This window comes from Henckelia pumila, chromosome 1 (genome assembly GCF_033568475.1).
Source record: "Henckelia pumila isolate YLH828 chromosome 1, ASM3356847v2, whole genome shotgun sequence".
In the NCBI taxonomy this organism is placed as follows: domain Eukaryota; kingdom Viridiplantae; phylum Streptophyta; class Magnoliopsida; order Lamiales; family Gesneriaceae; genus Henckelia; species Henckelia pumila.
In genome coordinates this window covers 124821457-124833690 of record NC_133120.1, presented here as the reverse complement: position 1 = coordinate 124833690, position 12234 = coordinate 124821457, and the positions used below count along the sequence as shown (strand labels likewise).

General features: G+C 32.6%; 1 protein-coding gene across 1 annotated transcript; it reads left to right on the top strand.

The window, feature by feature from the left end:
- The first annotated feature begins 6328 nt into the window (after window positions 1–6328).
- Window positions 6329–8316, top strand: LOC140875443 (large ribosomal subunit protein eL14z-like). Its single transcript, XM_073279125.1, has 5 exons — window positions 6329–6386; window positions 6519–6620; window positions 7143–7272; window positions 7659–7771; window positions 8057–8316. The coding sequence occupies exons 1-5, from the start codon at window positions 6384–6386 to the stop codon at window positions 8111–8113; spliced, it is 405 nt and encodes a 134-aa protein (XP_073135226.1). The 5' UTR covers window positions 6329–6383; the 3' UTR covers window positions 8114–8316.
- Window positions 8317–12234: the final 3918 nt, after the last annotated feature.

Sequence of the window (12234 nt, the reverse complement as noted above, 5' to 3'; positions counted from 1 at the left end):
AAAACCGCAAAATGAAACCGAATATTGTTTTTAGTAGATTTAACATTGTGTTAATTGTTGAAGTGAGACTAAAATCAATTCATAGTCTTTTGATGTAGAATCAATCAACAAATCATGCAAATAATTGGTCAAATCATTCACAAGAATAAGAGAAATATTCAATAATTAATTATAAAGAACAAAAAAATATTTTAAACATAAAGTCACATAACAAACATAGATTAATCTCGGCCCAATCTCACAGCCTTAGTTAAAGAAAAATCTAAAATCCATAAATGTTGGATCAGTTAATATGTGTAGAGAGATGGTGAATACACACTTCAAATTTTTCTGCTTCAAATAATCAGTTCAGTTGGGTTGTCAACTGAACCACTTGTTCTTTCTTGACTGTCGATGTCAATCAACCAACAAAGTATGTGCGGAAAAGGCTAACTGACAGATAAGAACATTAAAATATGGCTTGACTGAAATATGAAGAACACAAAGAATTGTATCTATATGTTCGAAGATTAAACAACTCCAATGGCATCCCTTCTTTCTTTTGAAAAGGTATTCACTAGAATAGTTGATAATTACAAAAAAATTTCAAGACCCTAGTTTAGTCAAGTCTTATACAATGCCTGGACTGAAACTCCTAGCACACAACTAGAAACAAATAAAAAAGTCCTCGACTGAATGAAAAGTACAATGATTTTTTATACTTGGAAACTTAGCACAAATTGATCCTCACTTGATCAAATATACAACTTCGAAAATGTGCTATTGAATGTATCAATTGTCGTAAGAACTTGTGAACTTTAAAAGTGCGACTGAAAGCTTGTGTTCAAATATTGAAAGAATTATGATATTGTGAGAGAGTTTCTTCAAATGATCTTCAAGCCTATTTATAGGCATCGATTGCAACGATCATGGATGAGTTCAAAATTATTCGTACCTCTGTAGCTATTGTAGACAATTTCTGATAAAAATTAAAAATCAAAAGATATCATAAATCGTAAGTGTAGTTATCCAATTAATACGAAATTCCTTGTATTTACTATCCGTTTCCTTGCGCACTGCTACTGTTGCGGCGTCTACAGTGTACGGATGTTTATATTCAAAAATAGCTAAATTTCAAATTTGAAGTATTTCTGATTGTGTTGGGACTGTTTATAAAATTAAATTAAAATTCTTGAATATCTCTGAAATATGTCGATCGCCCTTTACTTCGGTTGCGGTCCAGTTGAACATCCTTGGCTAGTCGAGAATAACTTCCAGTTTACGTTTGGTCAAGGTTCTATGTTCAGTCGTAGACTTCAGTCATCAAATACTCAGCCATATCCAATTTTGGTCAATTGTGTATTTCAGTCGTCTAGTCCAGTCGTGTGTATCCAGTTTTGGTTAAGTACTATTGACTTCTCGTATATTTTCCAATTTTGTCTTATAGTTAGTTTTGTCGCAGATTCAATTAACGCCAAAAGTTAGATATTCCAACAATAAATATGAACATAATCATTAAAATTGTTTCTAACATCAAAGGAATAATTAGAGAACAAAAGGTGCGAGAAATCTCAAAGTGAAATCCCGATTGCATTGAATGTGTTCTTCCTCTTTCGTCGGTCACCAAAATGATCTTATAGAAAAAAATCCCTTGAAAAATTTTCAAAAAGTCCTTTTAAGTTGCGCCGTGGTTTTCTTTTATATCCTTTCTCCCAAAACCCTTCAAAAATCCTTTAATTTGAGTCCAAATAGGAATTTTCCGAATTTTTCGAAATTCTGGGCATGAAGGAGGATATTTTCTTCAAAAAAGCACGGACTTTGTGTCATATCTGTGCATGTTCCGGGTGTGGATCCGTGCATTAATTTTTTATAAATTTTTCGAGTTCATATTTACAAAGGTGCACGGACCATCGTACAAACCCGAGCACTAGGTTGGGACACTTATTTTCAAAAATTCTTATCTTATTTCTTATAATTCTCCCTTATTTTTCAGCCAAATTCCAATGTGACACCGTAAATTTTGAATTTTTCTTTCATTTTCAATCTTTTTCCAAATTTTAGTCAAACCTACGAAAAATAAAAAAAATACGACTATTTAAAATCAAAAATTGAGATAAAAACGCCAGATAAGCATGAATACAACAAAATAAATTTCTAAATATACTGTAGGATTTATGCTTATCGGTGATCAATGATTGAAATTTCATCCCATGTAGGTTCATACATACTCTCGCGCGTCACTAAGTGCCCGAGATTTACTGTTGAAGTTACAACTACTCTTGGCATTCAGGGGTTGTGGAAGTAACCATTCAACAACAATATTCAATGATGACTAAACACTAGTACTCCAGAAGGTCAGACCCAGATATAGAAGTTTCGTCGAATTATTGGTCAAACGAATTAGAAGGTCCATAAGTTCTATCCTCTTTTGCTGCTCTTTTCTGCCAAATTTTTCGTTGTTCTTTGAGCAAGTATACACGAAAAGATTCATCAAAATACATGGGTTGATTCGTAGCATTTTATTTTCTTCTTTCCAAGCCAATGGAACATTTCTTTCTTTCTGAACATCAATGAGTTGTTATCGATGGGCTCTCGACATTCTCCATTGTAGTCATCATCTTCTCACTACATTTGGCCATGATGGAAATATCATTTGAATAATCTTCATTAGATTTTCTTTTGGCTTTCGCTTTTTTATTCCGATTGGCCGTTGAGTAACCCCCGATGAGCTATCTTCATCTAAGTTTACAGCAAACCTAGATAATCCTAAAGAATCAGGTGTTGGGGATTCTGTGTTGGGGGAATAGTCAGACTGAGAAGATTCAAAAATCCTGATGTTTGATATGAAACCAGGTAAGACAACATTGGATGACCTAAACTTCTCCTGATCATTTTTTAAATACCAAACATGATCCAACCTCCAAGTTTACCCAGATTGCTTAAATAAAACTTTTGCTTCATACCTTTAAACATGTGTTAATTGTATGTTAGTTACACACAAAATTTTAAAAAAAAATTGAACAAAAATACTCACAATTTCTTTCTATGAAGCACCACTTGGTTGCCTAAGTTCCACTTGACGAATACATCCACTAAAACTTTGGATAGTCTTGCTTATGTTGGACCATCGACATTGGAGGGCCTTTATAATACGATGCTCTGTTAACGGGCTAGTGTGTTGCTCGCTGTAATTGGCTGAAACTCGTGACCAAAAGCTATCATGTGACTGATTTATGCCAATAATATGATTTTGAAAGATGTCTAGATAAATTATCACAAGGAGTTTGTCCTCCTAGTCCTCGACTGAGAAACCAGGACCACGTCGAGATGAATTCATTATGCTTGGAGAGAATGAATTAGGGGATGCAAGAATTTTATTATAGTAGGATAGATGATAGTGGGATGATCCGGATTAGATTATGGGAAATACTTCTATATGTAGACAAAAAATTCAGTGACTTTATCTTTTACTGAATTGTGGATATGACACTTCAATGAATTATATTTTACTGCATTGTGGATATGACAATGCAATGACTTTATCGTTTATCGAATTGTGGATATGACAATTCAATGTCTTTAGCTTATACTAGATTTGAAAAGCTAGATAATTTGACGCTCCATATTATATTTAACTAAATAGTTGATATGATAATTCAGTGCATTTATTTATGACTGTTACATGGTGATAGATATATCTGATATAGATTATCTACTTAATTCTAAAAGATACCTAATTAGATGCTCCAGATTATATGTAATCTCATCCTACATTATAGATATAAAGCTTATCTTTTATTGAATTGTGGATATGACAATTCAATGACATTATTTAAGACTAGTATGTATTCCAATTCAATATGAATTTTAATGAGGGAGGTCGTTCAAATTTTTCTTTCCTTGCATCTCTGTCCTCCTCTGGGTAAATGAGATCCTACATATACAGACACTAACTCAATCTACATTCAAGAATTGAGATTTATCAATACATGTGAGGTTTCTAGTTTTTTCAATGGACCCCATAAATATTGATAAATTTCTATCGTTAATTATATCATTGAGGTAGTGTCTGTGAAGGTAGATTGAAATTATCCCCTTCTCTGATGGAGACGAGGAGTTTGTTACCATGATAAAAAAAAAAAAAAAAAGAGCTTCAACTCATTGACCAACAACAATAGATAGTGTTTTTCAAACTTACAAGCAATGCTACCATCGTCTCTTCTTATTTCCAACAAGTTGGTAACATGCACCACGGAGGATCGATTTAATGGTCGTGCCGTGATAGATCGAGATAGAGCGGTCGCTAAACAACACTTGTATAATGATTACTTTTCAGAGTATCCAATGTATACCGAGGCAATGTTCAAGAAACATATTCAAATGTCCCGTCACCTATTCCTGCGCATTTTGACATACATTCAAGAGCATGACAATTACTTCATGCAGAAAACGGATGCGTTAGACCGGCCTGGGTTGTCCCCAAACCAAAGGTAACTTCTGCAATACGGATCTTGGCATACGGTGTGGGGAAAGATGCAATAGATGGCTATATTGAAAACGGGGAGTCCACTTAGGGGTGAAATCGAGCCGAGCCACTCAAGCTCGAGCTCGACTCGTATTTAACTACTCGATCGAGTAGTTAATTTCGTACTCGAGCTCGAGCTCGAGCTACTCAAGCTCAAGCTTGAGATCGAAAATTATATATATATATATATATATATATATATATATATATATATATAAATACACAATATATGAATAAATAAATAAATAAAATATTATATACATTATATTTATATTATATTTTATATATATGTGTGTTATCGAATTGCTCGCAAGCTACTTGAACACATATATTTGAAGCTTGAGCTCGAGCTCGATTGTATGCTAGAGCTCGGTCAAACCTAGCTCGAGTCGAGCTTTGACCAAGCTACTCACAAGCTGTTCACGAGTAGCTCGGCTCGTTTTTAACCCTAAGTCCACTGCGATTGAAAGTGTGAAGAGATTTTGTCGGGCTATGTCAGAGGTGTTTGACGACTTGTAACTTTGCTCTCCTAACGCCCAAGACATTGAAAGACTTCTCCATATTGAAAAACGTGGATTTTCAGGGATGCTGGTAAGACTTGATTTTACGCATTGGAGGTGAAAAAAATGTCCAACATCTTGGGCAGGACAATATACCGGTCGCAGTGAAAGACCAACAATTATTTTGGATGTCGTAGTTGATTACGACCTGTGTATATGACATGCATACTTTGGTTTTCTACGTTCAAACAATGACATTAATGTGTTGTCAAAATCTCACCTCTTTGCTAATCTGGCTAATGGGGTAGCTCCTCCTGCTAATTATGTCATACAAGGAAAATAATACAACATGAGATACTATCTAGCTGATGGTATATATCCAAAGTGGGACACGTTCGAACAATTCACAATCCACAAGGGTCTAAAGAATAAATATTTTCAACTCGACAAGAGAGTTGTAGAAAAGATGTGGAACAAGCATTTGGTCTATTGCAATCAAAATGAGCGATAATCACAGGTCCTGCACGAGTCTGGAACAAATATGCGTTGCATGATATCATGACAATGTGCATTATAATGCATAATATGATTATTGAAGATGAACGAGATGAGCAGATGTCAATAACAAATTATCGCGAAGCACCCATCCCAGAGTTGAAATGGTGCACGATGAACATGTCATTCCAAGAGTTTCTTGCCCGTCATAATCAAATCAAAGATAGGTCGGCTGACTATGCACTCCGGGATTCTTTTATTGATCATTTGTGGGAGGAATATTCTAATTCGGAATATTAGTCTTTAGATCGTATGTGTAATTTATAATTATCTCAATTTATGCATGTATTTTACTGTTGTCTGCGAAAATTTGATGTCAAAATAAATGCATTGTTTTTTTTAAAAAAAAAATATCGATCATGTTTAATTCAGTTTCTTTACATAATCAATATTTTTCTTATGTTAAATAATTTGGAATTAAAAATAAAAAATAGATAATAATTTTACAAAAATAGAGAATATGAGTTGTAAAAGATTTTTGAAATAGAAAATTTAATACTCTATTTTAGAAAATACAGAACTCTAAAATAGAGAATGACATTGAAGATGACCTTAGCACTCCAATTCTGAAACTAATTTCAAAATTTGATGGTATAGTGTTTGGTTTTACCAAACAAAATTTGAGAATTTATAAGTCCAAATTAGTTAAACAAACCTCTATGCTACAAGAATCCTTTACAACTATATGGATTAAATTTAATTTGGCCCAAAAGTAAACCCAGCCCAGAACACGTGCGAGCCCACAAATCAGTACCAACACTGGGCTAACCTTGATCTGCCTCCCCCGCTCCATCGTACCACGCCTCCTCGAGTGATCGCCGAAAATGGTGAGTTCCCCAAGACCCTCCTCCGCCGTAAAATCGGCCGGAGGCTTGCTGTTCGTACGGTGAATTTTTCTGTATAATTTCGTTTCGAATTCAGTTTACCTGATTTGTTCGAGCGTTTTCTGTAATGTGTAGCCGTTCAAAAGGTATGTGGAGATCGGGAGGGTGGCGTTAGTCAACTACGGGAAGGACTACGGCAAGCTTGTCGTCATCGTTGACGTCATCGACCAGAACCGAGTATGTATTATACTCTGTTTACCTATTTTCATTTTCTGTCGATCGTTTTTCCGGGATGCTTCGGGTTACTTTCAAGTTATCTTCGATCAATATTGGATTTGGGTTGAGATTTTCGGTTGGATGTATGCTGTGGATATTTTTTTTCCTTTGGTTTCTGCTGGTTGCTGTAGATTTTAAATCAGTCGAGCTGAATTAGCAGCTCTAGTTGTTACTTTTCTTGTTGCACGATAGGTCTTGATCAAGAATTAGCATTTTGTGTTTTTTCATTTGTTGAATTTTGATGTGATTATGAGGCATTGGCAGTACTTTGGTGTTCGTATAAGTTCAGTCTTTCGATTTAAAATGAAGAAAGATCTTGTTGCGTGAACGATTTATCAAAGGGCATTGGCTTTCCATTTTACTCTCGAGGTGTCAGAAGGGAATAGGGATTGAATGTAGTGTTATGATTCCTATTTCTTTGATAATACTGTGTAAGATTGAAATTTTTTAATTTTTGATCCGGACGAGTTTATCGAATGACAGGCTCTAGTGGATTCACCCGAAATGGTACGAAGCCAAATGAACTTCAAGAGGCTTTCGCTTACTGACATCAAGATTGACATCAAAAGGGTGCCGAAGAAGAAGACACTTATTGCTGCAATGGAAGCGGCTGGTGCGTATTACTTGAATTAATAAACCTTGGTAGTTCTTGGTAATGTTTCTGGTATTTTTAGAAAATATTTTCTTTAAAGTGTTTACAGAATTTGAATTCAGGAATTTGATGTATGCTTGGTGATGCTTTTAAAAGAGACATTTTCTACTCTAGATGTCCTATAGAGCTAAGTCTGTTTGATTTTGTTTGAAATAAGTATGTATCTTAAATTGTGAGTGATGTATGTGATGTGATCAAAATGTATTTTTGTGAAAGAAATGTAGAATGTGCGGATATGTATGTATTTTACAGAAGTCAGAACAATTCCAGAAAAAACAAGCAAACATAGCACTTGCATTACTTGATTTCATTGATTTTAATTGAAGTGTGGTGACGTTTTTGAGCAGATGTCAAGGGGAAGTGGGAAAAGAGTTCCTGGGGGAGGAAGTTGATCGTGCAAAAGAGAAGGGCGTGCTTGAATGATTTTGATAGATTCAAATTAATGCTGGCCAAAATCAAGGTACGCACGATATCTGTGCTACCATAGCTTTTCTTATTATCATTCATGTATGGTATGTAAAGGGAAATGACCAAAACAAGGAATATGAATTGAATAACGCTTACCTCATGAAAGTTAAACCTAAATTATCCGAATAGGGTAGTGACCACTTAAATATTGGACGCCTAGGGTTTGTTCTTTTCTTGTAGCGATTATGAATCGAAATTTTTCCAGTGACTTCATATTTAGCATAAAGGCGATTTTTCTAGCATAGTAGTCTTAACTGTTGTTATTGTGAAACTACAGAGAGCAGGAGTTGTAAGGCAAGAGCTTGCAAAGCTTAAGAAAGAGAGCGCGGCTTGATGTCTAGTTTTTATTATTTTTCAGGTGGTTTTGAAAAGTTTTATCAGTTCATTTACTCGGATATTTTACATGTTAAGGATAATGGATTCGAAGCACTCGATTGTACCAAAGTAGGTTGAAAATCAATTTTCTGTGATCCTGTTGAGTTATTGTAAAATCATGGCTCCTTTATCAGTTTCTTCATGCGGTTAAATCCTGGTCCTACGTTATTTAATTTGTTGCAATGCAATAAATTGTGGTGAAAATTAGTACTGGAATTTTGTTAGATGTTGCGCTTGGATTGCTCGATTTGGTGGATTTTAAATTCTCTGACTCGTTTAGATGAATAAATTCGAGCAAGTTTCAATTCCATTCTGTATCAAGTCAAAACAATTTCACCCACCATTACGATGGATTACAACTACTCTGAATGAGTGTGATTGAAAATTTCAAACCTTTTTTGGCTGATATTCCTCCGTATAAATATGGTAAATCACGCTCAATTCTTGTATGGAAAGAAACAAGACGCAACGGGAACAATTTATGCATCACATCGACTGAAAATATGACAACAAATAATTTACATAATTTAATATCCGTACTTTATTTTAAAACCTAAAAATGATGATTATTTATTAGAATCATAAAAGTAATTTTTTTTTTTGGACCAAAAAAACTCAACAAAATTCCCTCCGCCATCGAAGAATACATTTTCGCTTCATTTCAATCTTTGATTGATACCTCAACCCCGTGTGCATTTATAATATTTTATATTATACGTACCATATAATATATTTATGCAAAATAAAATTATATTTAAATACTTTTTATTTAATTTTCTTGCATAATTTTTATTTTAAAATTTATTATTTAGCAGATTTAATTTTTTTTTTAATATCACTGGGTTTCATGATTTGAGAAGGATATTTATGTTAAATCTAAGTAATGCAGTAATATAATATAACTAATGTTTTGAATTTAAAAATGATATTCTTCAATTCCTCACTCGGCAGATGACAAACCCATTATAATGTCTTTATTAGGATTAGGGAATAAGGATTACAATGGGTAGGACAACGGAATTTTAAAAGGTGTCTGAGTTGGTAGAATAGGTAAATATTTATTAGTGGTCAAATGTTCGATTTTTTTTACCAGCACTTTCTCAAATAAGTATGTTGCAAAGAGCTTGTCTAATGCGATTTACCTGACTCGTATAATTTACAAACTCTTGCGTCAGTTCGAGTATTTACCCAATATACACAAAACTCTCATGTCATAAAAAAATAGATAAGAGATGTAAACATGGTCAAATATATTGTGGGATGGGTCTAAACTCAATCAATGTATATAAAAACGGGTCCATGGGTTACGGGATTTAACAGACCCATCCGATATATATTAATATAATATATTCATATTCTATATTATGTTAAATTAAATAACAAATGTTCAAATCTCTAATTTTAGTTCACAGTGTGGTCGTCTTTTGATTTAAATATTATTGAATTGTTATAGAATTTTGATGGATGAATTAATTTTTCGGTAGGTTGCTGAAAAATTCCCAATGCAAACATGATTTAAACAATTATGATGTTGAACCATATTTTACGACTAGAAAGTTCAAGCAAAACATGTTTGCATTTGAGAATTTTTGAGCAAATTGCTCTTAATTTTTAGACTTTATATTGGGTCGGACCCGTTGGATTTGGGACGGATCCGGATCCAAAGATTGGTCAAACACACCGTAGACCCGCCATCCCGACTCTATAATCAAATCCCAACAACAGTTGCAACTTACAACACACATATATAAGCTTTTATTATATAAATAATCAGATAATATAATTTATTATATGTTTAATAATTAGTTTATATTTTTAAAACCGAAAGGTAGCCCAATTTTCAAGTAAATGTAGTATATACCATTCGGTAACCCACCACCACTTAACATGTTGACAAAAGTTGAGGCAAAAGGGTTGCTAAAAGGGTAAGTGAATTATATAAGAGAGTAGTATTTTGTAAGACAATTTCATAGATTTATATTTGTTGGTAATATTTTGAATTTTTATTTTTTAAATTATTCCAATTTATATATTCACGACTCAAAAAATAATAATTACCCACATATTAAATTTTATATAATCATGGATAACGAAAGTCTATAACAAAAAGTATATACTTGTGAGATGAATCGATCATCTATTAGTGGTACAAAAAAAATATTGATATAAAAATAATATTTTTATTGGTCGAGCCAAGTTAGTTTGGATTAGAGATCCTTTATACAAGATTGATCCGTGAGATGACCTCACACGAATTTTCTTATATGATATTAGCTATAAGGAGTGATGGATTAGGGACAAGAATTAAATCATTAATAGGGCCCTATTCATTTTATCCGATAATTATCATTATTATAATCGAAATGATTTTTAAAAATTTTAAAATATGATGATAATGTGGTAATTTTTATTGGCGTGAGACTTTTTTGAACAACTATTATAGATTATTATATTTTTTTTCGTAGATTATAAGAAATTTCCCTCCCGATTTATACTTATTTAGAAAAATGGTGCGACACTGCACTACTTTAATTTTAAAATGATAAGGAAAAATTATATAAAAAAGTTCTTGAAATTAATTTATAGATTTGGATATAACTCCATATTATGATTAAAAAATGCAACAATCGTATTGGTATTGTTTTATTTGATTTCGTTATGTTTGCACATAATTTTTGGACTTTTATGTTAAAAAAAGTCTTAAATTGCAATATAAATGTTTGAAATAGGATTTAAAAAGAACCTAAAAGAAAGCCCAATTTCAAGCAATAAAGCGAGTCAATGACCAACTTAAAGTTAATAGCAATCGAAGAATTTGTGGTTCTTTGAAGAACATTGACCCCGGCTTAATTATCAATGCATATGACTTCATCATGGCATTTCCCTTAAAAAATTATAATACATTTTTTTTAAAAAAATATCTAAAAACATGTTTTTTGTTCAAGTTTGGGACGAAATCTCGAATTCGAGATTCAACTGTAATCCACCAAAATTGAGACTTTTTTTAAAAAAATAAAAAAACACATATAAAAGAAAGAACGAGCTTATCTTTTTATGATTTTATCATGAAGAATAGTGATAAATAAATTCCTGAAGAGCTATGAGACTTCTAGTAAATTATTGAATTTTTTTTCAAACAAATATATAAATTTAGAATCCGCCTAGCTACCTCAACTCCTGTCTCTACTAAATCCAAACTGATGTCTAATCTTGTAAACATTCTAACATCAATGTTGTATGACTAAATGACTCCATGAGTATCGAAATCGAACTTTGAAACGACGACAATTATGACGATAACGACGGTCATTACGATGGAGTAATTTGTTGATTAGAAAACAAACACATTGTTGCTTAGATTTGTCATTTTAGGTGGATGGATCATTATAAAGTCCAATCAATTTCAAGAATATATTGTTTAATAAAAATTATTAATTAGCTTTAAACAAGACAACAAGGCCTTTCCCATTTCCTTTGACTTGATATAATTAATCGAAGACAAAGGGACAATATCCTCGGCTATAATCTTCTTTCTATGTTGGAGTCAAACGTAGTAAAAGAGAACATTAGGCTCCAATGTGACATTTCAAATATTTCGTCAATTAATTACTTTGTCCTTTTTTTCCTGGTTACAAATTTGTTTGACGATTTTTTATTTTTTTTTTTGTTTAAAATCAAATATTGCATATGTTTTTATTCCAACTGAAGTAGTTCACTTGCGACAATATGTGTCATATGCCAAATGTTTGTCCAGTTATTCAATTATAACAAACAATCAATCTAAGATTTATTACTGGAGCAATAATTGTGTTTATCACCGAAACAATAAAATTTTTTTAGACATTTGGAAGTTAGTTTGATGAGATGTTAGTATAATGATAGTATGCTAACATTACATCAAGAGTTCAATTTAATATGACGTTATGGGAGTTCATATATTTTCATGAACTCCAAATCAATTTTGAATATTACATTTTAGCATAATGACACTACTATTATGCTAACATCTCGTCAGCTTGATCATACAGTTTAAAATTATGAATTACACCTATTGAAATGCTTACCACTCACCTTCCAATT

Excerpts from the sequence above, each read along its gene's own strand:
- LOC140875443 (XM_073279125.1), top strand. Across the intron at positions 6,621-7,142 it reads ACGTCATCGACCAGAACCGA|GCTCTAGTGGATTCACCCGA; the intron begins GTATGTATTATA and ends ATCGAATGACAG. Across the intron at positions 7,772-8,056 it reads TAATGCTGGCCAAAATCAAG|AGAGCAGGAGTTGTAAGGCA; the intron begins GTACGCACGATA and ends GTGAAACTACAG.